Source organism: Oryza sativa, chromosome 3, assembly GCF_034140825.1.
Source record: "Oryza sativa Japonica Group chromosome 3, ASM3414082v1".
In the NCBI taxonomy this organism is placed as follows: Eukaryota; Viridiplantae; Streptophyta; class Magnoliopsida; order Poales; family Poaceae; genus Oryza; species Oryza sativa.
This window is the reverse complement of record NC_089037.1, coordinates 4,110,060-4,137,882: the sequence shown is the minus strand read 5'-3', so window position 1 is coordinate 4,137,882 and position 27,823 is coordinate 4,110,060. Positions and strand designations below refer to the sequence as shown.

The following is a 27,823-nucleotide window of genomic DNA, read 5'->3' as shown; positions in this document are numbered from 1 at the left end:
GACACACCGGTACTTGGGTAAGCCGCAAACTTACTTTTACATCAAAATAAACGGGAGTTTCACCGGCACATTGCGAGCGATACGGTGCAAAGCCACATGGGAGTTTGAAACTTTGTGGATCTGCATCGTGCGTCACGCCCACCACGTTTTCAACCACGAAAACCTCCAAACGTCTCGACAGATTGCTATCCAAATCCATCCGACTCGCAAAGATTACTCCCGTTTTCCTCCTCATCCCTCGCACACGTCGCCATCTCCCCCGTTTTCCTCCTCCACCACCACCACATTTTCCCCTCTCCTCCCCTGCACTGCATTTCCCACCACCACCAGTCCACCACCCACCACTCCTCGTCCGGCGCGTTCCATGGCCGCCTCCTCCCTCCTCCGCACCTAAGCTTAATCCTTCTCCGCTAGCTGCTTCCCCACCGCGCTCGCGGGCGACCGCCTCCATGGCCGCCACCGCTAGCCGTTCCCCCCTCCATGTCACCGCTCCGGTTCGCGGCGTTAACCCCCTGTTGCTCCGGCGTCTCCGGTTGGGTCGAGGTGGCGGTTGTGGTAAGGCCTCGACTGCGCAGCGATTCTGCCTCGTCGTCCTCCCCCGCGGCCCAGCGGTGGCCACCCCCCGCTCCACGGCCGATCCCTCCGCCTCGGCCTCGAGCGCGGTCGACGCGGCCGCGGCGGCGGGAGAAGGAGAGGGGGCCAGTGATGCTGCCACCGTGCTGCTCGACGTGAGCGGCATGATGTGCGGTGGCTGCGCGGCGCGGGTGCGGACCATCCTGGCCGCGGACGAGCGGGTGGAGACCGCGGCGGTCAACCTCCTCGCGGAGTCGGCGGCCGTGCGGCTGAGGTCGCCGGAGCCGGCCGCCGGGAAGGAGCTGGCGGCGAGGCTGACGGAGTGCGGGTTCCCCTCGGTGGCGCGGCGAGGGGGCGCGGCCTCGGGGGCTAGCGACAGCGCTCGGAAGTGGAGGGAGATGGCGGCCAGGAAGGCGGAGCTCCTCACGCGGAGCCGTGGGCGCGTCGCCTTCGCGTGGACGCTCGTTGCGCTCTGCTGCGGCTCGCACGCAACCCATTTCCTACACTCGCTCGGCATCCACGTCGGCCATGGTGAGTTCAAACCACGGGAGCGTGATCACAGGTTGTGTGGCGTTTGTGCAATAGATGAATGGACATGAATGAAGTTTAGTGAAAGTCTAAATTGGCCACTGATGCACATGCTATATTGAACTGTTTTTCCACTAGGATCACTATCTGATCGGTTTATGCATGGTGCAGGAACGTTTTTGGATCTGTTGCATAATTCGTATGTGAAATGTGGCATTGCAATAGCGGCATTGTTTGGGCCTGGAAGAGGTATAGTATAGTAATGTACTGTTTTTTTTTTGTATAGGCTTCTACACAGTTTTTTGGGTATCAAACCAGATAGGGACTAGCAATAACTTGACCAAATTAACTTAGTTCCTAAGAACAATATAATTCTCTAAACAATGAAAAATAGACAACTCAATAGCAGCAAGCAGGTCACTAGGTTGTCTGACACGAGATGCTGAAAACTCATACCATTACATGTAGTCATCCTTGATATGATCATTGAATTCTCTGAGATGGCAGTCATGGCTAGATAAAATTTGGTAGCCTTACTTGATGGGGGAGATTGCACATTCCTTCTCTGGTAAACACTCCTTTGTTTTTTTATATATTTCTAATGTATGTACACAACAAGGATTTCCTTATTGTTTGCCCTGAAAAATACTTCATCACTTCGATTCACGGGCTTTTGTTTGGGTTGGTGGGTGCCTGGGTGGGTAGTAAAGGAGACATATTCTTAAAGCCTCCTAAGAAACAACAGAATGGCAGATGATATGAAGAACTAGATGTGTTGTACATTACTCTGGAACATTTTCAGCATGACCGTGCAATGTGTATCTTCAGGCTTTTTATCCTTTTCTCAAAATGTGTTCAATGTAACACCAGATATACTTTTTGATGGTCTTCGAGCATTCAAGCAAGGATCCCCCAACATGAACTCTCTTGTAGGGTTTGGATCTGCAGCGGCATTTGCTATCAGTTCAGTAAGTGCATTTGCAGTGCCCAAATCGTCTGTCAGTCATACAAGAATACTGATGCAGCTTTTCTTTTATGCAGGTGTCCTTGCTGAACCCTGAACTGGAATGGAATTCAACCTTTTTTGATGAACCGGTGAGTGATCTTCCATGCACGCACGTTTCATCTTCTTGTTGACACTCCTGTCGTTTGTCAATGTTGTCTGCCTTTTGTCTATGTTGTGGTGTATTGTTAATATGGCATCCCGTTGTGTTGTTGAATTGTTCAAATATAAACCTAATTACTTCCTACCGCATTACTTGAACTGATTTGGTGATTGATGAATTAACAGTTGAATATGTTTTGCATAATAATGTTGAAGAAACTTTTCTTGTAGCATGCAGGTCATGCTTCTCGGATTTGTGCTTCTTGGACGATCTCTTGAAGAAAGTGCCAGGCTTAAGGCTTCTAGCGATATGAATGAGCTCGTTGTAAGTATACACCTTATTCCTTTACAGAGACACTTATTTTTCATTTGTAGAATAAAAGTAAGTAAATATGTATTCCCTCAAACACTATTGGAGAAACTTTGCAGTGGTAGTTGATGGTAGTGAAGTAATTTATCTGCAGTTCTGCATGTTCTTCATTATAAGACTGAATTTGTTGGCAAGTGGCAACTACTTATGCCTTATTCTGTTGCAGTCACTCTTATCACCTCAGTCAAGATTGGTCGTTACTTCCTCAAGTGACGATCCATCCTCAGATGGTGTTTTGAATTCAGATGCAATCACTGTTGAGGTTCCTGTTGATGATGTTCGTGTTGGAGACTTCATATTGGTCCTTCCAGGAGAAACAATCCCTGTAGATGTAAGGAGCCACACTGGTTTTATGTTATAGTACTTTCTTTGAATATGCATAAATCCTAAGTTTGACTGACCCCTTTTTTGTTACTATTAATTTCATATAGTGAAGTAATCTTACAAATGAATTGCGTGTGCTCAGATCATTTGAATATATCTCCTTTTCCCTCTTCTTTATTAGTTATTTTTAGACAATTTATCAGCAATGCCTATCTGTCTTCAATGAATGCACCATAGATTGCTTACTCTCTCTCTCTTTCTCAAACTTGGATATCCTCTGTTATTTGTAAAATTTGTATGTCCACTCATGGTTTTGATCATGTATTTTTATAGTACTATACCCTTTAAGGTTCATATCATGATTTATTTGTAGAGGTGAAAATGCTAGAAGGCTGCTCTAGTTCACTGATGGTTGGACACACTTGTCTTTCTTCTGTTGCATTTTCTTACTACATCAGTTTGTTCTTGCACGTAATTATTTGACATATCTTCTGTTAGGGAAATGTCCTTGGAGGATCAAGTTTTGTTGACGAATCAATGCTTACTGGGGAATCGTTGCCAGTCCCCAAGGAAAAAGGGTTTCCTGTATTTGCTGGAACTGTAAACTGGGTATGTGCATACTTTTCTGCCTGGAATTCTTACTCCACATTCTATAATTCCATTAGCTTGTGTCAGCTCTTAAGCTTTACTTTCATTTCAAAAACTGTATTCTTAGTTAAAATGCTGATCTCTTTGTCATATGTATATTTTTCATCCATGGTCATGTTGCCAATGCAAAAGCTATTGTGAGTTGACCAAAAAAATAATAGGCTATTCACTCTCTTTTCCATGCTTTGATTGATTGACGAAGCTATTTTTAACTAAACATGCTTCAGTTAGATAAGAGGCACAAGGCCCTGCTTTTAGTACAAAGCAAAAGAACTAAACATGTTTCAGTGAAATTATTAGATTGTCCATTTTACGCTTGTTTAATTTTAACTCCCTGCCCCTCTCTCTCATAAAGTACACAGGCTCATGTGAGAATTCTTTGTTCAACTTATTAACAATTAATTATTTGACTTGTTGAAGGATGGTCCTTTAAAGATCAAAGCGACAACTACTGGACCATCATCAACAATTGCTAAGATTGTCCGAATGGTAGGTATACTCTTTTCTCTTGATAACAAAGAAACTAAAAGAAGTTTTTTTTTCTCGACCAAAAGAAGTTTTTATAATACTTGTATTGTTCTTGAACAGGTTGAGGATGCACAAGCACGTGAAGCTCCCGTTCAAAGGCTTGCAGATTCAATTGCAGGGCCATTTGTTTATACTGTTATGACATTGTCTGCAGCAACATTTTCTTTCTGGTATGCTCCCATTCTCCTTTTTGTTGTTGTTTTTCCCTTCCAAAAAGAATACACATGAAATTTACTGGGGCTACATTAACGTTGCTTCGGCAACCTTCTCTATTCCAAGGTATTACATTGGCACCCACATCTTTCCAGAGGTCCTTCTAAATGATATTTCTGGTCCAGACGGGGATTCATTACTATTGAGCTTGAAGCTCGCTGTGGATGTACTTGTAAGTAGTCCTGGTACTGTTTTCTGAAAGCTCAGTGTTTCACTCTAATGATCTGAAAACTATTGTTAAAAAAATGTTATCAAATAGACTAATTTTACAAAGTCAGGTCACAGTGCACAAACTAACTAATCATCATTGAAATCCTACATGATTGATGTACATGCCAAACATCTTGAATTCTCAATACGATACCTGTTCGATGGACGGTGGTGGTTGAAAAGTTGTGGGCTATGAAGGGCACTATTTGCATATGCCTGCATTTATGATTTTTGGGCTGATCTCATAATGTTCACCCTGCAGGTTGTTTCCTGTCCTTGTGCACTCGGATTAGCTACCCCTACAGCTATTTTGATAGGAACTTCACTGGGTAACTTTCTATGTCATAATGTTTGGGTTCGTTTGTTCCTGATATTTGGCTGATACAATGGGGTCGGAGATGCTCATACATCATAAATACGATAAAGAGGCCCTTGCATTACTAAAGTCAATTCAGCATATTGACTGTGCTACTTTGTTGCGATCCTTCTCTGATCTTTGCTTTTTATGAGCTGCTAACCCTCATGGAACTACCTTTTATCTTAAACTAGGTGCTAAACGGGGACTACTTATTAGAGGGGGTGATGTTTTGGAGCGTTTAGCTGGAATAGATGCCATTGTACTTGATAAGGTACACACTACATACATCATTTAATTTTTCATGCTAAACTAGTCTCCTCAAAATTAAGTATTGTGTTACAGTTGGTATTTGTATTGTGATTCTTAGACAGGGACGCTAACAAAGGGAAGACCAGTAGTTACTTCTATAGCTTCTTTAGCATATGAGGAGGCGGAGATTCTTCGTCTCGCCGCTGCAGTGGAGAAAACAGCATTGCATCCTATCGCAAATGCTATAATGGAGGAGGCCGAACTTCTCAAACTAGATATCCCAGCCACAAGTGGTCAACTTACAGAGCCTGGTTTTGGCTGTTTGGCAGAAGTAGATGGGTGCTTGGTTGCAGTAGGCACTTTGGACTGGGTCCACAATCGATTTGAGACCAAGGCATCGTCAACTGAACTGACAGATCTCGGAAATCATCTAGAGTTTGTGTCTTCCAGTGAGGCATCATCTAATCACTCAAAATCAATTGCTTATGTTGGCCGTGAGGGAGAAGGAATAATAGGTGCTATCGCTGTATCAGATGTTCTGCGTGATGATGCCAAAGCAACCGTGGACAGGTATTTACTGCAGATACCATCTGTCTGTATATTTATCGAGTGTCTCCTGCTTTATCATAATTCAGTCAAACATATCTTCCTAACGGGACATATTCAGAATTCATAGTTTTCTCTTATACTTTTGGACATTTGCTATGAATGCTGCATCTACTCTCTATATGACATGCAACCCTTTTGAGTGATATCCACAAAAAAAAAGATGTTGCATCCTAAAATCTCGCATATTGCAAATGTTTTTTTTTTCCTATTTTTATGCAAATGTTCATCTATTACTAATTATGTTGTCTGTATAATTTAAATACTGTATTTTCCCTTTCTGATTAATTAACAGGCTCCAGCAGGAAGAAATCTTGACATTTCTACTATCAGGAGACAGGAAAGAAGCAGTTGAAAGCATTGGGAGAACTGTAGGGATCAGAAGTGAAAACATAAAGTCATCCTTAACTCCACATGAAAAGGCAGGCATTATAACTGCATTGCAAGGAGAGGGACGTCGGGTTGCAATGGTAATGCTCTGTGATGTGCTTTTATCTATTATTGACAGCACGTACAGTTGTTGCTAGTCTATGGCATACTGAAATTGCCTGCACTAAAATTATTCCGCGTCCTGACTTTCGGAGAGTGTTTAAATGTTGAGCATAGTAAACAAAAATTAAAGTTTGACTAACTCAAAGTTTTAGATTGGATGAAACTACTCTGTATTATTGTCTTAGTGGAATTTGCTGTTGCATAGGTTGGGGATGGAATAAATGATGCACCATCTTTAGCAGCTGCTGATGTGGGAGTAGCTATGCGAACAAACTCAAAAGAGAGTGCTGCCTCTGACGCGGCTTCAGTTGTTCTATTAGGAAACAGACTTTCTCAGGTAGGATTCTGTTCTCTATGATATTGTAACTGCATAGTTCAAGTGGCATTCGTGCTAATAAACAAGAACCACCCTACGGCTTAGGTAATGGATGCTTTATCACTTTCGAAAGCAACTATGGCCAAAGTTCACCAAAATTTAGCCTGGGCTGTCGCATATAACATAGTAGCTATCCCTATTGCCGCCGGGGTGTTGCTGCCTCAATTTGATTTCGCCATGACACCATCTCTATCAGGTACAATATACCGCTATTGTATGCATCTCCACCATTTCAGTATCCGTATGGTTTGTTTGCATCCCACCATTATCTTAAAATTATGAGCTTTAATATTGTCTTTGTTGATGGTATCATGTAGGGGGATTGATGGCCCTGAGCTCGATTTTTGTTGTCAGCAATTCTTTACTTCTACAACTACATGGATCATTTCAGAGTACGGAAAAACAACGGGAAGATCTGAACTCCAGGCTGAATTAAATTTGCTCGCAGACCGCATCAAATTTGGTCCAGTTTGCATATCGCCGCATCCGTAGGATGGAATTGGCGAACTGCTTTGAGATCGCACACATGTACAGGATCATAGAGTGACCATCAACTCCGGCGCAAGCGTCCATACGTATAGATTTTAAGCAAGTTAGCCTTTTGTCAACTGTTCATATAGCATACAGCCTAAATCACCCAAGTGTTGTATTGCCACGGCCCCAAAACATTATCATGGGGGACTAAAAGTTATTAGAGCTTGATTTTTTTTCATTGAAAAGTTATTAGAGCAACGATGGTACAGTTTACATAGCTGCTATCCGACACGAGTGTACTCGATGTATCTGATAAAGACTACTAACAGTCAGTTCATATTTAAGCGAAATCCAGTCATATGCCTAAATAATGTTCCAATCAGCACAAAATTTGGAACAAAAAGAGCTTCAATTAAACACCGTTGGGTAGCATTAGGTATCAGTTTTCAATCTCTACAATTGAAATACCAAGTTAAAGATTTCAAAAGTACCAAGAGTTTTCAGATTTCACCAAGCAAAAGAGCTTTCAGTTTTCACCAAATAGCACAATCGAAAATAAAGAGCAAAGGATTTAGCACTGTAAGTACTCGCATTCCACAACAACCGAAGGGCAACAATAAGACTCAGAGCATCCAAGTTTTTAACCGAATAGAAATAAACGAGTTTTAAACGACTAACATAGTGCACATTGCGAGCAGATATTAACGGTCCATGCAACGAGTGCCATGGCCGTGGGCAAAACTTAACGAACGCTAAGATATCTCAAATGCAGCCAGCATAACCACCACTTCAACGATGCTCATTTCTTCTTGGCGGCAGCCTTGGTCACCTTGGCACCGGTTGGGTCCTTCTTCTCCACGTTCTTGATGACGCCAACAGCCACCGTTTGCCTCATGTCACGCACGGCAAAACGACCAAGAGGAGGGTACTCAGAGAAGGTCTCCACAACCATGGGCTTGGTGGGAATCATCTTAACCATACCAGCATCACCGTTCTTGAGGAACTTGGGCTCCTTCTCCAGCTCCTTGCCGGATCGTCTGTCGATCTTGGTCACCAGCTCAGCAAACTTGACGGCAATGTGTGAGGTGTGGCAGTCCAGCACTGGGGCGTAGCCATTGCCGATCTGCCCAGGGTGGTTCATGATGATCACCTGGGAGGTGAAGCTGGCAGCCTCCTTGGCAGGGTCATCCTTGGAGTTAGAGGCCACGTACCCACGCTTCAGATCCTTCACGGCAACGTTCTTCACGTTGAACCCAACGTTGTCACCAGGAAGAGCCTCCTGGAGAGCCTCGTGGTGCATCTCAACCGACTTGACCTCAGTGGTCAGACCGCTGGGACCAAAGGTCACCACCATACCAGGCTTGAGGACACCAGTCTCAACACGACCCACAGGCACGGTACCAATACCGCCGATCTTGTACACGTCCTGAAGGGGAAGACGTAGGGGCTTGTCTGATGGCCTCTTGGGCTCGTTGATCTGGTCAAGAGCCTCAAGCAAGGTGGGGCCCTTGTACCAGTCAAGGTTGGTGGACCTCTCAATCATGTTGTCACCCTCAAACCCAGAGATGGGAACGAAGGGAATCTTGTCAGGGTTGTAGCCGACCTTCTTCAGGTAGGATGAGACTTCCTTCACGATTTCATCGTAACGGGCCTTGGAGTACTTGGGAGTGGTGGCATCCATCTGTAACAGAACAAAGGAAAACAAATCAATAACTTTCCTCAGCAGGGGGTCGGTTGGCAACCAAACAAAGATAACCATACAAGATATACCTTGTTGCAGCAGCAGATCATCTGCTTCACTCCAAGAGTGAAAGCAAGAAGAGCGTGCTCACGGGTCTGGCCATCCTTGGAGATACCAGCCTCAAAACCACCAGTGGTGGAGTCAATGATGAGCACGGCACAGTCAGCCTGGGAGGTACCCGTGATCATGTTCTTGATGAAGTCACGGTGACCAGGGGCATCGATGACCGTGCAGTAGTACTTGGTGGTCTCGAACTTCCACAGGGCGATATCAATGGTGATACCTCTCTCACGCTCGGCCTTGAGCTTGTCGAGCACCCACGCGTACTTGAAGGACCTCTTGTTCATCTCAGCGGCTTCCTTCTCGAACCTCTCGATCACACGCTTGTCGATACCTCCAAGCTTGTAGATCAGATGGCCCGTGGTGGTCGACTTGCCGGAGTCGACGTGGCCAATGACCACAATGTTGATGTGCGTCTTCTCCTTACCCATGGTTGAATAAGGAGGGAGCTAACAACTGCAGCACAGAACGAAACAAATATTAGAAACAAAGATAAGTGTATAATTTACAACTCTAAATAAATATAGCAGGCAAGCTCACAGATCAAACTTGGGCAGCTATAAAAGTGCTAACGCAGCTAATCGGCGGATGATTTGCACAGAGGCGCAGTAATCGACCCAACCAAACCGGGTACAGACGATAACATCTACTCAGCAGTAGTAGAATAAAAAAAATTACAGAAACACGGAAAGAGATCTATGCGAACGGATTGTAGATAAAAATCCTTCTAGTGATTCCACCGATAATTTTCAACTTATGTAAATGATTCTGCACCAAATCAAGTTCATCGTCCGATTCTGCCGATAATTTTCAACCTATGCAGATGATTCACTGACAAATCAAGTTTATCGTCGCGTCAACGAACAGCAGACGAAGATCATTGCAGTGAGATGAATACACAGAAAAAAGTTACAAAAAATGGGCGAACACAACATGCCCCAGCTCGAAATCACCGAAACCTCACGTTACTAAACCAGATCTGCAGCTACGAACGAACATGAACAAGCGCAAATATGGAGAAGAGAGAAGATCTGAAGCTGACCTCGAAGGAGAAGACGAGAGGAGGAGGCTGCGGCGGCGGCGGCTGGGATGAGACGGGAGAAGGGAGGGGTTGGGGCGAGAGGATTGCTTCTTATATAGGCAGCCACGGGTGCTAGGGTTCCTTCCTAGCCGTCCGATCTTTGTCTGATGGTTGCTGTTACGTGGCAGTATTGACCGTTCGATTTTAATCCTGTGGTCAGCCTGTTCAAACGTTTGCGTTAACTTTACGTCTCTGGAGGTTTCGCAGGGCGCAAGTAGGTACCTAATTCAAACTTTTTTTTTTCTTGCACTACGCTTTCGACCCTATTTTGAATTAGATGCCTCTTCGAGTTGTAGCTCACTTGCTCCTCTTTTTAAAAAACGAAAAGCTGGTCTGCTGGACCTATTTTATGAAGGTAACGTGACCGTGCTAACTTATTTAACCTTATTTTCTCAAACTTTTCAACAGAAACACAAATATGGACCTGATCGATAGGCAGGCAGCTATGGCTACACCGCCGCTGCGTGTGTGGGACACTATTGATGTCATCTACAACACGACCACAGACCCTATATCTCCAACGATGGTTGTTTTGCGGAAAATTTTATATACTTTTCGTGTTTATTGCGTTATTTCTAGACTAGAAATGAGATTTTCTCTTCGCATTATAGACAAGGTTTTTTTCGAAAAATAAACACAACTATGAAAGGTTTTGAATATATACGAGGATTTTTTTTCAAACTAGCCCAACAATCTAAGTACTTTTTTTTTGCAAACTAGCCCAACAATTCGAGGAGAAAATAAGTAAAAAAAAAACCCGAAAATATCGGTATGGACAGGACTATTATCAACTTCTTTTGCGGGAAAGGACTGTATCAACTTTAGTTTATGTTGTATGCCTATCTGTACAATCTAAGTACTGATTTTTTTTTCCTTTTTGGTTAATTGTCAGGATCCACCAAGAAGAAATTGCTACACTTAATACTATCAGGATTCATCAGACAGTTGAAAGAGTAGGGAGAAATGTAAGGGTTATACTGTTACGTGCGCGCGCTCTCTCTCTCGTATGATTCGAGCGCATCCCACGATGTAGAGGAAGGAGTTATTATTCCATTAATCACAAAAATGTCATTGTATAGCGTGGTTGTGTTTTTTCCCTCACTTTCCCAACTTCTACTCGTTTTCCACACGTATGTTTCTCAAACTGCTAAACATTTTATTTTTTTAAAAAAATTCTATAGGAAAGTTATTTTAAAAATTTATATTAATAATTTTTTAAGTTTTTTTAATATTTAATTAATCACGCACTAATGGGTAACATTTTTTCGTGTGGAGAGGTGGAGTTAAAATAAGATACTGTTTTTTCACCACCCTAGCACCAGCAACTAAATCACATCTGCGATCTCAAGTTAGAGGTGCTTTCGTTGCCATCCCGACGACTCGAAGAGGCACGAGAAGCTCGAGAACTTGGGCAGCCTTTGTTGGTGGTATTATCGTGTGCTCGATTTTTATTGTCAGCAATTTTACTTGTACAGCTACACGGATCGTTTCACAAGACAGCTGTACTACATGGATCGTTTCACGAGACGAAAAAACTACATAGGATAGGAATTAGCGAACTGCTCTAAGGCTTTGAGGAGAGGAGATAGAAGAGATGGGAAAGATACGTAAAACGAGATGAGTCATTAGCACATGATTAATTGACTATTAAGTATTTTAAACTTTAAAAATGGATTAATATGATTTTTTAAAGCAACTTTCCTATAGATTTTTTTTTTGCAAAAAACGCACCATTTAGAAGTTCGGGAAACGTGCGCGCGGAAAACGAAACAAAACTCACTCATAATCACCTAGATCACCTAGGAAAGAACACAGTCTAAGTATGGACATGATCATATTAGGGACCAACAACTATGGCTCAACCGTCCACCCGTATATAGGTTTAAGCAGGTTAGCCCCTTTTTTTTTTCTGTTAACAATATTTGTTGTATTGTACAGTTCATATATACTTACAGACGCATACAGCTGAAATCACCCGGAAAGTGGATTCTCACGGCCCCCAAACTTCATCAAGATGGGGGCTAAGGTTAAATAGATTGATTACTTTCTCATGAAAAGTTATTATTGTAATAGCAGCAATGGAACTAATTTCAGAGCTAATGAAAGGGCTTAACAGAAGTGGAAACGGTGTGCTATCTGATACTACTTCAGACGTGTGTCCTCAATATCTGACAGAAGTTTTTTTTTTAAGAACAATATCTGACAAAAGTTCAATCTATGTTTTTTTTAGAACAAAGTTTATTGGAAACTTAGAAGCACAGTACATGAATCAGTTGTACATCGTCAGCTATAAAAGCTGATTGAAGAGCTGCCGTAGTAGCACAGCTACTTTGAAGCGAGACATGTCATACATTTTGACAAACTAGTTGGACAGATTGACGAGCATTTGCTTCTCTTGCCCTTTTTCTAAAAATCTGCCATCTTGTTTAGATTTCTTTATATCCAGAGTTCCAGACCATGCTAATTGATTTTCCTTGAGTAAAATCTTGCAATTTCAGAAGCAGAGGATGAAGACTCCAGTGATGTGGCTGGGAAGCAAAATTCCTTTGACGAAGGAGCTTCACTAGAGGCAAATTATCAGAAAGCATAACCATACCTGCAATGTTAAGCATTCTGCATACGCCAATGGCTAAGTATATACTTGCAAGTTCTGCTTGGAGAGCATTAGTATAAAGTATTGAACTAGCTTGGACACAAATCGCTTTACGAGTCTGTGGATCATGCAAAAACATTCCAAATCCTAATTGATCTTTCCAAGAAGCATCAACAAAACATCTATTCCCAGGAGGGTTATTCCATTATCAGCATTTTGAGTGGACTGAATTAATTGATCTTTAGAGTTAAAATCAAGGACTTGAGTTCAATCTACGTTGTTCCATCTGATACTTCATACCCTGTATATGACAAAAGTTCAATCTACATCTTACGAAAGGACATATAGCCTCCCATAGTAGGATCAAATTTTCAGATTAGATTGTTTGAGAGGCTAAGTTCTTAATTTAAAAGGTTTTCAGATTAGATTGTTTGAGAGGCTAATTTCTCAATTTAAAAAGGCTGTAAACATCCTGTTGGAAACAAAATCACAACAATTGAAGCACTACAAGTTCCGACCAGTTCATCATTCAAGCAAACCCCCGAGGCCCCGACCCTTTTCTAACAAATATGGGACCGAACGAACTTCAACATAAACAATTTAGGTGGCAGTTGCAGAAAAAGCAATCATCATAATTGAAATCCATTAGGCTTTCAGTTTCCAATAGCAGAAAACTTGTCTGAGATTCAATGACAGAGACAGTTTCCAGTTATCAATAGCAGCAAAAGCAGGGAATAGCACAAACGAAAATAACGACACAGGAAGTAGCAATGTAAATACTCGCATTCCAAAACAGCCGATGGACAATAATCGGACTCAGAGCATCAGTTTTAACCGAACAGAAATAAACGAGTATTAAACGACTGACATAGTGCACATTGCGAGCAGATATTAACGGTCCATGAAACGAGAGCCATGGCCGTGGGCAAAACTTAACAAATACTAGAACTAGATATCTCAACTGCAGACATGCAAACCACCATTTGAACGAGGCTCACTTCTTCTTGGCGGCAGCCTTGGTCACCTTGGCACCGGTTGGGTCCTTCTTCTCCACGTTCTTGATGACGCCAACAGCCACCGTTTGCCTCATGTCACGCACCGCAAAACGACCAAGAGGAGGGTACTCAGAGAAGGTCTCCACAACCATGGGCTTGGTAGGAATCATCTTGACCATACCAGCATCACCGTTCTTCAAGAACTTGGGCTCCTTCTCCAGCTCCTTGCCAGATCGTCTGTCAATCTTGGTCACCAGCTCAGCAAACTTGACAGCAATGTGGGAGGTGTGGCAGTCCAGCACTGGAGCATAGCCGTTACCGATCTGCCCAGGGTGGTTCATGATGATCACCTGGGAGGTGAAGCTGGCAGCCTCCTTGGCAGGGTCATCCTTGGAGTTGGAGGCCACGTACCCACGCTTCAGATCCTTCACCGCAACGTTCTTCACGTTGAACCCGACGTTGTCACCAGGAAGAGCCTCCTGGAGAGCCTCGTGGTGCATCTCAACCGACTTGACCTCAGTGGTCAGGCCACTGGGACCAAAGGTCACCACCATACCAGGCTTGAGGACTCCAGTCTCAACACGACCCACAGGCACGGTGCCAATACCACCGATCTTGTACACGTCCTGAAGGGGAAGACGCAGGGGCTTGTCTGATGGCCTCTTGGGCTCGTTGATCTGGTCAAGAGCCTCAAGCAAGGTGGGGCCCTTGTACCAGTCAAGGTTGGTGGACCTCTCAATCATGTTGTCACCCTCAAACCCAGAGATGGGAACGAAGGGAATCTTGTCAGGATTGTAGCCGACCTTCTTCAGGTAGGATGAGACTTCCTTCACGATTTCATCATAACGGGCCTTGGAGTACTTGGGAGTGGTGGCATCCATCTGTAACAGAAATAAGCAAACGAATTAGGGGCAGGGACTAGCAAACAAACACAGATAACTAACTATACATGATATGAAACAAAAAAAATTAATACTAGCATCTAAGATACACAAAAAAGTAGTGACCAGATATAAGATGTAATGAAACAGGGGCAAGCTGCAACTTCAATAGAAGTCTAGCATAAAGTAAAAAACAACTAGATATCTGAATGAACAGGTAAATCACTAATGCTAGTAGTAGCAGGACAGCAACCATCAGCAATTCCACTCTTGGATTCATAGTGAAGACAGACAGTAATAACAAAAGCAAACAACAATAATTGCAGTCTTAGAAGATGCGCAAAAGCGTAGTGAAGATAAAAAAAAAGCAAATATAGGGATAAATCCATACAAACATAATGCTACTTCATTGTTGTAATCAACAGTATTCAGGACTAGCATCATGAATATGTACAGAAGTGCTGTGCAGATCAATAATAAAATAAGACAAACAGTAGAGAGATGCAAGCATCAACAATTGAAGTATTAGATGCATAGTGAAGAAAACAGATTATGCTACTTGTGCAAGGCTAATCAATCATAACAAAAGACCGAACACTAGAGATATACCTTGTTGCAGCAGCAGATCATCTGCTTCACTCCAAGAGTGAAAGCAAGAAGAGCGTGCTCACGGGTCTGGCCATCCTTGGAGATACCAGCCTCAAAACCACCAGTGGTGGAGTCAATGATGAGCACGGCACAGTCAGCCTGGGAGGTACCCGTGATCATGTTCTTGATGAAGTCACGGTGACCAGGGGCATCGATGACCGTGCAGTAGTACTTGGTGGTCTCGAACTTCCACAGGGCAATATCGATGGTGATACCTCTCTCACGCTCGGCCTTGAGCTTGTCAAGCACCCACGCGTACTTGAAGGACCTCTTGTTCATCTCAGCGGCTTCCTTCTCGAACCTCTCGATCACACGCTTGTCGATACCTCCAAGCTTGTAAATCAGATGGCCCGTGGTGGTCGACTTGCCGGAGTCGACGTGGCCAATGACCACGATGTTGATGTGCGTCTTCTCCTTACCCATGGTTGAATAAGGAGGTAGCTAACTGCGGCATAGAATGAAACAAAGATTAGAAACAAATAAATATTACAGGTAAGCTCACAGATCAGGTTACTTAATCTAACAAAGTGCTAACATAGTTAATGGGCATCAAAATCAGTGAAGGAATTACACAGACGGACAGTAATAAACCCAATTGAAACAGGTAGAGACGATAACAGCATCTACTCAGCAGCAGTAGTAGAATAAAAAACAGAACAGAAACTAAGCTCTAGGTCTATGCAAACGGATTATAGACACAAATCTTCCAACAATTCAACCGATATTTTTCAACTTGTCTAGATTATGCAACAAATCAAGTTCATCATCCAATTCTACCGATTGACCAACAAATCAAGTTTATCTTCGCGTCAGCGAACAGCAGACGAATATCATAGTAGTGAGACGAATACACACAAAAAAGTTGGGCATCTATCAAAGTAGGTACCTAATTCAAACTTCGACAACTATCAAAGTGCTAAATCAGTTAATCGGCAGGAGAATAACACAGACGCGCAGTAATCGACCGGACCGAACAGGCTACAGACTATAACAGCATCTAATCAGCCGTAGTAGAATAAAAAAATACAGAAACATAGGAAGAGATCTAAGCGAACGGATTGTAGATACAAATCCTTCTACTGATTCTACCGACAATTTTCAACTTATGTAGATTATTCCACATCAAATCAAGTTTATCGTTCGATTCTACCGATAATTTTCAACCTATGCAGATGATTCGCGGACAAATCAAGTTTATTGTCGCTTCAACGAACAGCAAACTAAGATCATAGCAGTGAGACGAATACACACAAAAAAATACTAAAAAATGAACGAAAACAACATGCCCAAGAACCAAATCACCCAAACCTCGCGGTACCAAACCAGATCTGCAGCTACGAACGATCATGAACAGGCGCAAACATGGAGAAGAGAGAAGATCGGAAGCTGACCTCGAAGGAGAAGACGGGAGAAGGCGAGAGGAGGAGGAGGCGGCGGCGGCTAGGGTGAGACGGGAGAAACGAGGGTTTGGGCCGTGTTGCCTCTTATATAGGCAGACACGGGTGCTAGGGTTCCTTCCTGGCCGTCCGATCTTTTTCTGATGGTTGCTCTTGCGTGGCAGTATCGACCGTTCCATTTTAATCCTGCGGTAACAGCATGTTCAAACGATTGCGTTACGTTTACGTCGCTGGAGGTTTCGCAGAGCGCAAGTAGGTACCCTAATGGCCTAATTCAAACATTTTTTTCCCAATTATCCAAATTGAGAATTTTGAAATTTAGCTTGCAATAAAATACTTAAAATGCTTTCAGAAAGTAATATATTACAGTCTTTTTTTTATAAAATGGGTTAATTGAATCCATGCCACTGCAAATATACCGTATTAGAAAAATACAACTATTATTCACGAAATCGGACATATATCACTACAATTTTCTAAAATTAGAACCGTGCCACTCCGTAGCATCACCGTCTTCGTCCTATCATGAAGATGCACATGGAGCAGCAACCGCCGCCGCTTCCTCCTTCCGCCTGCCGGCGCTACCGTTCCTCCGCCCGCCGTAGTCGCCGCTTCTACTTCAGCCTTGCGGCGCAGCCACCGCCGACCCCTCCGAGCGCGCCTCCTTCATGCGCCAGCCAGCCACACCGCCTCTTCTTCTTCCTCCGCACAGTGCAGCCGCCGCCATCCCCTCCGAGCACCACCGCAACCGTCGTTGTCCCTACCCTCGCAATGGAATGGCACGAAGCGCTTGGCGGCACCGGGTCTGCCTCACCGCCCCTGCCGCGGAGATCGAGGAGGTCCGGGTTAGCCGGATTGAAGATGGCGAGGGCGGCGTCGACGGCGAGCAGGTGGAGGGCGTCGGCAGAGCAAGGATCCGGCGAGGACGACTACGGTGGTAGTGTCGTCCCTGACGCCGGCTTCCTTGGTGGCGGGAGAGGTCGGCGAGCATGTCCTTGGTGGCGCAGGTGTTAGGTGCCGCCCTAAGAAGGGAGACGAGCGCGATGAGCAACGACCGCCTGGCGCGCCAACGATGCCGAATCTCGGCGATGGTGATGGCGGTGGCCGCCCCGTCGTGCACCGCAGCAGCTGACGTCGCACACAACCATAGAGTGGTTGCCATCGCCGTGTTCTAGTTCCAGTCAACCACCACGCTGGCCGCGTACTACCACTACTTCCGTGGCCGACGCGACGCCCTCTTGGCGGCGGCCGCATCAAGGGACGCGTTTGCCGAGGTGAGCCTCTCGGGGCTCTCGCTGCTACGCTTCCGCGACATCCCGTCCTTCCTCGCCATCACCTCCGATGATGACCCCTTCGCCTTTGTGCTCTCCAAGTTTGTGTAACTCATTGACACACTCGAATGCGGCGCCGACGGCGGTGGCGAGCTCCCGACATACGTCCTCGCCAACACGTTTGACGCGCGCAACCATCTCGGCAAGTGGCGAAGGTGCCCAGCAGTCAGCAGATGCGCCTTCTTTCGTGGAGGGAGGGGGGCGGGTCGATGAGGGCAGAAAAATTGACGAGAGTTGCATGGTTCCAATTTTAGAGATTTATAGTGATATGTAACCGATATGACGAATAGTAGTGACAATTTTTTTTTAATTTGTCAAAGTTGCAATGGAATGGATCCAATTAACCCTAAAATAAAAACAAGCTTCAACTAGCTAGTGCATACTCAAAGAATATGGGGTAAATTAAAATACTTCAAAATGAAGATTAAGGCCAGGTAAAACAAGTATGATCAATCTCTATGAAAATTCCTTGCGTGAACACAATTTGAAACAAAACTCAGTACACTAAAATTGATAGCTTCCACCCGCAATAGTTATTAGAAGTCAGCGTTGTCTATCACTCTATCCAACTCCGTGCATATAGGCACTTACTTGCATATGGTCTTACGACGAAGGCATTGTTGAATTTATCATTTCAGGTTTTTATTAAGCAAGCTAAGAGTACAGCAAATCTTACATAGAGGCCCCTGACAGATGGGCAAATTACACTTTAACCCTGAAATATGCAAGAAAGGACCTAGAAAGAAACAGAAAAGGTAATCGGGTTATTCTCTTTGCCATGTCCACAACAACGATGACCAGATCGACGCACTGAACGACGACCGGAGCTGATAATCCTTGGCTAGCTGCATGTAATGATGCCTAGATGGTGGTGACTTTGTCAATCTCAAGAATTTGCTGGCCCAGTATTCGAAGATGCTCATAGGGGTAAGGTTTGCGTGCGTGCGTTATGAGTGTTTGCGTTGTACTGTGTAATTCTAAAAAAAAATAATGATGCCTAGATGCAAACCCAAAAGAGGCCTCTCTATGGAGGTTGAAGCATCCAAGGCAAACGGAGAAACACATCATCCACACTTCTAAAGCTGACGCCGAAGACTAGGAAGAAGAACAACGCAGTTGCGGAAAGCTCGCCCAAGAAGAAGCAAGTGGTCGGCGCTACCTTCTTTTGAGCAAACCCACCACACTCTTAGCTTCGGGCGTTGATGGTGAACCTGTAAAACGATTGACAGGGAACCTTCACCGGAGAAGAAGTCGACGAGGACATCCATGGCAGAAGCAACCAGAATGAAGGAGTCGGACGCCGATGACCCCCTCAAGCTATACAAAATGGGGTTAACCCGACTATCAAAGAAGACTAAATCTAAGCCTACTAGCGAAGAAAGGAGCTAGACCATCTCCCTCCCTCGCCGGCGACCGAAAAGCCATCGGGAATGGAAGGAAAGGGGCTGGGCGGAAGGGGAAGTTTTTTTCTTTTCGCTTGAGAAGACGCTCTTGAGCTTTCTAGAGAGAGCGAGAGCCCCAATTATGAGAGTGAGTGATTGTTGAATTTATTCTCAGCAAGACATTATAGCAAGTTACACCGTATCCCAATATTTGCAAACTCAAAAATAACGGTTAGGTCAACCCTAACGACAATTTGGATTTCCATATTAAAACTCGGTAGATAAAGTACTATCGATTGCACTCCAAACATTAACCTTAGTTTCCGTATTTTCGAATGTGTCAAATTGGTAACACAAAAGAAAAAACTACTTATTCAACTCTTGGAAGTTGACCCGCCTCTTATTTATCCTTATTACATGTTGGAACCAAAAGTAATTTAATCCTAAAACTGACTCACCTCCTAAACCACATACTCCCTCCGTCTCATAAAAAACCGATCCACTAGTATCAGACATGATATATACTGTATAATAAATCTAGTTATGTACTAAGTTGTGTCACATTTGTCTGTCTATCCTCTGCTCCCGTCGTCAAACGTCGCTGTCAAGGCGTCAATCACTGTACAAACAGTAAGCGTCCATAGGATCCCACGGAGCACTTGCACGTATTGGTTTGGTAGCTCGTGGGCCGAACACCGTCGTCACCGTTTGCTGAAGTTCGCCACCACCAAGCTGTTCCAGTGCCGCGGTCCCGCGGCCATCTTGGAGTTATATAAAATAAGGGACATGGACTTGGGTAGTAAGGCCCTGTTTAGTTTTCACATAAAAATTTTAGGTTAATTCAATCTATGCCATTGTAAATTTACCTATTCAGAAAAATATCAATACAATTTATTTATTTGTAGTCGTGCCACTCTAATTTTATAAAATTAAAACCGTGCCATCGCTGTCACGTTTTCCATCTATCTCCTTCCTTAGGGGTGGGCAAAATAAGACCGAACTGAAGAACCGAACCGAAAAGACCGAGATCGAGACCGAAAAGACCGAGACCGAGAAATTCGGTTAGTAGTTCTATCTCAGCCATTGAAAGACCGAAATTTATTCGGGTAATTCGGTCATTACCCTCGGTTAACCGAATTAACCGAGAAAACCGAATTGTGGCCCAATAGACCTAGGAGGCCCAATAAGCCCAACAAACTAAACCCTAGAGGCAACCAATACCACACAGCCACTCCCTCCCACTCCCTCACGCGGCGCCGCCTCCCATCCCCATCGGCCATCGTGTCACGCTCGCCACCTCCGCCCTCGACTGCGCCGGCGCCGCCTCTCCACCGCGCCGGCGCCGCCTCGCCGCCTCCGCCTTCTGCCTCCGCCTCGGCCGTCCACCGCGCCGGCGCTGCCTCCCGCCTCCGCCGTCCACCGCGCCGGCGCCAGCGCCGCCTCGCCGCCTCCGCCCTCCAGTCCTCCACTGCGCCGCGCGGGCCGCCTCCAGCCTCCACCACGCCGGCGCCGCGCGGGCCGCCTCCTCTAGCCAGCCTCCATCCCGTCGGCCGCATCCATCTCCGGAAAAGAATCGGTCTGACCGAGAAAGACCGAAAAAACCGAGACCAAATTTGCCGGTCCTGAGATTTTTTTGGATAAAATTCGGTCTCGAGTTTTCAAAGACCGAAATGGCCAAAAGACCGAAGACTGAGACCGAATTTTTCGGTCTGACCGAACGCCCACCCCTACCCTTCCTTTTCCGTTTCTTCCTTCTTTCTCCCGTCTTCTTCTCCTGAGATACTCCCCCGCCTCCTGCCGCGGCTGTTTGCACGCGTTAGCGCCGCCTCGTCACTGCCGACCGCGCCTTCCTCTGTCGCTTTTGCGCCCACCACCACCGCCGCCGTGATGCGCACCTCTTCGGCATCACTTACAGCCATGGGCACATTAATCACAACTAGCCTCTGCTCGTTCAGATCGAAATCCACAGCACCAAGAACACCAGGGATGCCACAATCCTTCTCCTCCACGACCTTGTCAGCGTCCATTGGCGTGGCCAGCGGCTGCAACATAGGTAGAGGCAAAGGCGGTTGCAGCTCCTCGAAGGGTGTGAAGGATGACGAGCTACTCGTGGAGGACATGGAGATGGCCGGCGAGGGCGAGCTCTTCTTCCTCAACGGCGTCCGCGTGGTGGGCAGGGCGTCGTCCTCGGCACGGCAGCGGCCCCCGTGGACCTGCACCTCCCCCCTGCAGCGGCATGGCAGCACCACAATGCAGGCGCTCCCCTATCACACTCGCACGCCACTGACTAACTCACGTTCTTCTTTGTCGTGCCGCCGTCGCCGCTCCGCCTTCTGGGACGTCGACGACATGATAACAAGCAGGTGCGGAGTGCGTGGTAGTATGCCGGTGGGCGCGCCGCCCACCGCAGCGGCGCCTTCGCGAGGGAATCGACGAGGAAGGAGAAGAGTGAGACATGCTCATGCTGCAGCGACAGCTCCCCTGATGATGACCTCCCCTTCCCCGCGCACCCCTGCCGCAGCCGTGGCGCGATGGGACTTGCCACCACGCGGCCGTGGGGTCTTCGTCCTCAGCATCTCCCCGTTGCGAAGAGAGATCTCGGTCTCCACCGAGGCACCGAGCTCGCCGGAGCCCTCTCCCCAACGTCATCGCCACCGCGCCGCGTCGCCTCGGCTTCGCCTCCGCCCCTTTGAGGTGTGTGGGTTTCGTGTCGTGCCGACAGAGGATGGCGGCCTTGGCTTTGTCTTCATGTCGGATTTGGGCTCACAATTTTGGAGAAGGAATAATGGTTGGGATGATGAGCACAAGAACAGCTGAGGTCGTTGAGAACAAGAAGGAAGAAAGACGGAAAACAAAGGAGATGGAAGGAAAACGTTACGGTAGTGGCACGGTTCTAATTTTATAAAATTTCAGTGTCACGGCTATAAATATACGAATTGTAGTGGTATTTTTCTGAATAGATAAATTTGTAATAGCATGGATCTGATTAACTCAAAATTTTACACTATGTCAAATCGAACGTTTGAACACTTGCATGAAGTATTAAATATAAGCTAACAAAACAACTAATTGCACAGATTGCGACTAAATTGCGAGACGAATATTTTAAGCCTTATTGCTTCATGATTTGACAATGTGGTGCTACGGTAAACATTTGCTAATGACAGATTAATTAGGTTTAATAAATTCGTCTCGTTGTTTACTGACGGATTATGTAATTAGTTTTTCTTGTTAGTGCCCGAATACCCCATGCGACACCCTATATAATACCGATATGACACACCAAAAATTTACACCCTGGATCTAAATACCCCCTAGATATAAAAAAGAAGATAGGGACTCCTTTTAAAACCTGGCATAGATACGTGACTACGTGAGGGAGTGCAAAGTTGACTCCTCGTGAAAACCAGGGGCATTTTTGCATATTGGCTCTCACTTACAGGTGGACCGATGTTTTTAAAATCTGGAAAATATAATGAAAGTAGCTAAAGCTTTAATTGTTCAGCTGAAAAATATGTTCAGCCTATATATTGATAGAAATTTCATTTTAGCTCCAAATAGGATGAATCAAATCTCAGTAGATTAAACAAATTGTGCTTGTTAATATTGTAAACTAAAATTATGCACTTTCGGTATGGGAAATCCCTCTAAGTACTGTGTAGTAAATAATTACTATAATATGTACCGAGACTTAGGTTCTATTTGCAAGAGCTGTTTCCCAACTCCCTACTCTCGTTTTTCGTGCGCACGCTTTTCAAACTGTTAAATTGGTGCGTTTTTTTTATAAAAAAAAAGTCTCTTTATGAAAGTTGCTTAAAAAAATCATATTGATCTATTTTTTTAAAAAAATAGTAAATACTTAATTAATTACGTGCTAATAGACTGTTCCGTTTTCCATACGTAATGTTTGAGTTGGAAACCTTTTCTTGCGAACAGAGCCTTGTAATACTCGCAAGGAATTCATCCTAAGTTCTAATTAAGAACAACCAAATTTTGTTACGGCTACTCTTTATAACTGTAGATTAGAATCTGGCACTTATGCTACATAGGACACCTCTAAAAACTATGTAGCATATAAATATCCTAATTTTTATCTAAAACTTGTAAAATTAAAAGTAAATAGATGCCAGCTCCAAAATGAGCTGAAATAGAACTTGTTAGAATCACAAAATTAGGCACCTTAGGGAAATCATACTCTATGCAGTTATCGTTGAAATTCAACAGAACTTGGACATAAACCATATCTAAATTTAAATAGAGCTTAAATAGTTTGACATTCATATAGATCTTGTAAATTTATATCTCGCAAATACAGAGTGATAAAAATAGAAATTCCTTGACCTAAATTCATCAAAGGTCAATACCAACTACTCCAAACCTATCTTGAAGAATTCATCCATTTTAGAGATGAAATTAAATCAGTCGAATCCACCATTTTACTTTAACAAAAGTTTGTTGTATTGAGTGGATTCTCACGGTCCCGAAACATTACCAAGAAGGGAGCAAAAGTTTGTTTTCATCAAAAGTTATCATTGTAATAACGGAACTAATTTCAGAGTTAAACTGTTAATGAAAGAACTTAACCGGAGAAATTGAAACGGTGTGCTATCGTATCAGTTCCATAATTCAAGCGAAACCAGAGTAGTCAGTTTTTCACTCAATCCAACAAATATGGGACTGAACGAAATTGAACATAAATAATTTAAATAGCAAGTAGCAGGATTTCAGCAAATTGAAACCCACTCGCTTCAGTTTCAAATAGCAGAAGAAAAGGTTCAGTTTTTAATAACAGAAACAGATTACAGTTTTCAATAGCAGTAGAACAAGCGAATGCCACAAGCCAAAATAAAGACATAGGAATTAGCAATGTAAATACCCGCATTCCACAACAGCCGAAGGGCAATAATCAGGCTCAGAACAAGTTTAAACCGAACAGAAAATAGAGAGTTTTAAACGACACAGTGCACACAGCGAGCATATGATAATAACGGTCAATGCAACGAGTGCCATGGCCGTGCACAAAACTACCACTTGAACGAGGATCATTTCTTCTTGGCGGCAGCCTTGGTCACCTTGGCACCGGTTGGGTCCTTCTTCTCCACGTTCTTGATGACGCCAACAGCCACCGTTTGCCTCATGTCACGCACGGCAAAACGACCAAGAGGAGGGTACTCAGAGAAGGTCTCCACAACCATGGGCTTGGTGGGAATCATCTTAACCATACCAGCATCACCGTTCTTGAGGAACTTGGGCTCCTTCTCCAGCTCCTTACCAGATCGTCTGTCGATCTTGGTCACCAGCTCAGCAAACTTGACGGCAATGTGGGAGGTGTGGCAGTCCAGCACTGGGGCGTAGCCGTTGCCGATCTGGCCAGGGTGGTTCATGATGATCACCTGGGAGGTGAAGCTGGCAGCCTCCTTGGCAGGGTCATCCTTGGAGTTGGAGGCCACGTACCCACGCTTCAGATCCTTCACCGCAACGTTCTTCACGTTGAACCCGACGTTGTCACCAGGAAGAGCCTCCTGGAGAGCCTCGTGGTGCATCTCAACCGACTTGACCTCAGTGGTCAGGCCGCTGGGACCAAAGGTCACCACCATACCAGGCTTGAGGACTCCAGTCTCAACACGACCCACAGGCACGGTGCCAATACCACCGATCTTGTACACGTCCTGAAGGGGAAGACGCAGGGGCTTGTCTGATGGCCTCTTGGGCTCGTTGATCTGGTCAAGAGCCTCAAGCAAGGTGGGGCCCTTGTACCAGTCAAGGTTGGTGGACCTCTCAATCATGTTGTCACCCTCAAACCCAGAGATGGGAACGAAGGGAATCTTGTCAGGGTTGTAGCCGACCTTCTTCAGGTAGGATGAGACTTCCTTCACGATTTCATCGTAACGGGCCTTGGAGTACTTGGGAGTGGTGGCATCCATCTGTAACAGAACAAAGGAAAACAAATCAATAACTTTCCTCAGCAGGGGGTCGGTTGGCAACCAAACAAAGATAACCATACAAGATATGATCATATGAAACAATACTTAAAACAGCATATAAGATATACAAGAGCAGGGACCAGATGTAGGAGTATCAAAAGGTACTTAACAGCATATAAGATACACAGTGACCAGATAAGATGTAATGAAACAGGACAGGGGCTGCAACTTCCAGCAGGATAAAAATGACAAAATGAAGTACAACACCACAACCAGATAATTTAAAATATAACTTAAACCAATCAAATAGATGTTTAGTATAAAGTAACAAACAACTAGACGTTCAAATGAAAGCTACTTCATTGATGTAATCAAGAGTATTCAGGACAAGCGTCATGAATATGTACAGAAGTGCTGTGCAGATCAATCATAAAAGACAGATATGCTTGCAAGAATCAAACATTGAAGTATTAGATGCATAGTGAATAAAACATATTATGCTACTTCATTGTATCTAGAATAGCATCACGAATGTGAACAAACAAGTGCTAGACTCATCAATCATAACAGAAGAAAAAACACTAGAGATATATACCTTGTTGCAGCAGCAGATCATCTGCTTCACACCAAGAGTGAAAGCAAGAAGAGCGTGCTCACGGGTCTGGCCATCCTTGGAGATACCAGCCTCAAAACCACCAGTGGTGGAGTCAATGATGAGCACGGCACAGTCAGCCTGGGAGGTACCCGTGATCATGTTCTTGATGAAGTCACGGTGACCAGGGGCATCGATGACCGTGCAGTAGTACTTGGTGGTCTCGAACTTCCACAGGGCAATATCGATGGTGATACCTCTCTCACGCTCGGCCTTGAGCTTGTCGAGCACCCACGCGTACTTGAAGGACCTCTTGTTCATCTCAGCGGCTTCCTTCTCGAACCTCTCAATCACACGCTTGTCGATACCTCCAAGCTTGTAGATCAGATGGCCCGTGGTGGTCGACTTGCCAGAGTCGACGTGGCCAATGACCACAATGTTGATGTGCGTCTTCTCCTTACCCATGGTTGATTAAGCAGGTAGCTGACTGTTCTACGTAATAAAACAAAGATTAGAAACAATTTTCTGTATAATTTTTAACTCCAAATAAATATCACAGGCAAGATCTCAGATCAGATCACTTGGACATCCACAGAACGTTAATAGCCATCAAAATCAGCATGAGATTTACACAGACGCGCAGTAATCGACACAACCGAACAGGGTACAGACAATAACACCATCTACTCAGCAGTAGCACAATAACAAATTTACAGAAACAAATTTACGGATTGGATTTTAGATACAGAATTTCAGTACCCAACTGAACAGGGCACGGACAATAACAACATCTACTCAGCAGTAGTTTAACAACAAATTATGGATTCTAGATACAGATTTTCTACCGATTCTACCAGTAGTTTTCCACTTATGTAGATGATTATGCAGTAACTCAAGTTTATCGTTCGATTCTACCGATAATTTCCAACATACGCACATGATTCGCGGACAAATCAAGTTTATCTTCGCGTCAACGGACATCAAACTAAGATCACAGCAGTGAGACGAATACACAATAAAAAATGAACGAAAACAACATGCCCAAGCACCAAATCACCCAAACCTCGCGATACCAAACCAGATCTGCAGCTACGAACGATCATGAACAGGCGCAAACAAGGATAAGTGAGAAGATCTGAAGCTGACCTTGAAGGAGAGGACGGGAGATGGCGAGAGGAGGAGGCTGCGGCGGCGGCGGCTGGGATGAGATGGGAGAGAGGAGGGGGTTAGGGCGAGAGGATTGCCTCTTATATAGGCAGCCACGGGTGCTAGGGTTCCTTCCTGGCCGTCCGATCTTTGTCTGGTGGTTATTGTTGCGTGGCAGTATTGACCGTTCGATTTTAATCCTGCGGTCGACCTGTTCAAACGTTTGCGTTACGTTCAAGTCTCTGTAGGTTTCGCAGCGCTCAAGTGATAAGTATATTTAAATTTTTTTTAGAGGAGGATGTTTGGGAGAAGTAGATTTGCAACAAGTAGATGGGCGTTTAGTTGCAAATAGTCACTTTGCACCGGTCTATATAGTTGTTTTGAGACCAAGGTGTCGGGCAAAATGATCTGGATTGTGGAGTATCCAAGGCCCCATTCAGTGAGTTTAAGCGGACAGTTATTACTTACTTCGTTTCAGGTTATAAGACATTTTAACTTTGGTTAAAGTCAAACTATTTCAAGGTTAACTAAGTTTATAGATAAATATAGTAATATTTATAATACTAAATTAGTATCATCATATCAATAATTGAATATATTTTCATAATAAATTTGTCTTGTGTTGAAAATGTTACTACTTTTTTTCTACAAACTTTTAAACTTAAAGCATTTTGACTTTGAACAAAGTCAAAATATTTTATAACCTGAAACGGAGGGAGTAGTTAGGAATAAGTATGAGGTTAGGGAACCCCCCTAAATCGCTAGATCAAGTGAACGCACGGGATTATAAAGCTTTATGGTTATCTGGATGTGTAACACCTATGATCTAACCCCCTTTCCTTAGTCTCGGTTCTCCTATTATACTTGCTCCATGAAACACCAGATGACCCAAGCCCAAGGGAAGATTTGATTCGTATCACTATTAGATATTATAACTTTTGTTAGCAGCTCCTTTATCTGCTAGTTTCGTCGGCCCATGGGCCGACCCCTTAGCAAGG

General features: G+C 44.4%; 4 protein-coding genes across 6 annotated transcripts; 1 reads left to right on the top strand and 3 right to left on the bottom strand.

Moving 5' to 3' along the window:
- The first annotated feature begins 221 nt into the window (after window positions 1-221).
- LOC4331814 (copper-transporting ATPase PAA2, chloroplastic) lies at window positions 222-7,412 on the top strand. 3 transcript variants are annotated; one of them, XM_015774313.3, is made up of 17 exons: window positions 222-1,104; window positions 1,273-1,350; window positions 1,972-2,069; window positions 2,143-2,196; window positions 2,445-2,531; window positions 2,743-2,907; window positions 3,399-3,509; window positions 3,969-4,037; window positions 4,137-4,246; window positions 4,356-4,461; window positions 4,762-4,828; window positions 5,049-5,128; window positions 5,225-5,676; window positions 6,008-6,182; window positions 6,410-6,541; window positions 6,626-6,776; window positions 6,898-7,412. In XM_015774313.3, the coding sequence occupies exons 1-17, from the start codon at window positions 450-452 to the stop codon at window positions 7,014-7,016; spliced, it is 2,709 nt and encodes a 902-aa protein (XP_015629799.1). In that variant the 5' UTR covers window positions 222-449; the 3' UTR covers window positions 7,017-7,412. The 3 variants fall into 3 exon arrangements, with proteins under 3 accessions (XP_015629799.1, XP_015629800.1, XP_015629801.1); XM_015774314.3 differs by lacking the exon at window positions 6,626-6,776 and having other exon boundaries at window positions 6,898-7,331; XM_015774315.3 differs by lacking the exons at window positions 6,410-6,541; window positions 6,626-6,776 and having other exon boundaries at window positions 6,898-7,331.
- Window positions 7,413-7,624: 212 nt separating this feature from the next.
- LOC4331813 (elongation factor 1-alpha-like) lies at window positions 7,625-9,951 on the bottom strand. Its single transcript, XM_015774316.3, has 3 exons — window positions 9,898-9,951; window positions 8,825-9,311; window positions 7,625-8,735 (listed from the first exon to the last, which is right to left on the bottom strand). The coding sequence occupies exons 2-3, from the start codon at window positions 9,284-9,286 to the stop codon at window positions 7,854-7,856; spliced, it is 1,344 nt and encodes a 447-aa protein (XP_015629802.1). The 5' UTR covers window positions 9,287-9,311; window positions 9,898-9,951; the 3' UTR covers window positions 7,625-7,853.
- A 3,343-nt stretch (window positions 9,952-13,294) lies between these two features.
- Window positions 13,295-16,505, bottom strand: LOC4331812 (elongation factor 1-alpha-like). The gene is made up of 3 exons (XM_015774317.3): window positions 16,445-16,505; window positions 15,015-15,498; window positions 13,295-14,405 (listed from the first exon to the last, which is right to left on the bottom strand). Exons 2-3 carry the CDS (start codon window positions 15,474-15,476, stop codon window positions 13,524-13,526), a joined length of 1,344 nt encoding a protein of 447 aa, XP_015629803.1. The 5' UTR covers window positions 15,477-15,498; window positions 16,445-16,505; the 3' UTR covers window positions 13,295-13,523.
- A 7,518-nt stretch (window positions 16,506-24,023) lies between these two features.
- On the bottom strand, window positions 24,024-26,885 carry LOC4331811 (elongation factor 1-alpha-like). The gene is made up of 3 exons (XM_015774251.3): window positions 26,826-26,885; window positions 25,683-26,166; window positions 24,024-25,087 (listed from the first exon to the last, which is right to left on the bottom strand). The coding sequence occupies exons 2-3, from the start codon at window positions 26,142-26,144 to the stop codon at window positions 24,206-24,208; spliced, it is 1,344 nt and encodes a 447-aa protein (XP_015629737.1). The 5' UTR covers window positions 26,145-26,166; window positions 26,826-26,885; the 3' UTR covers window positions 24,024-24,205.
- Window positions 26,886-27,823: the final 938 nt, after the last annotated feature.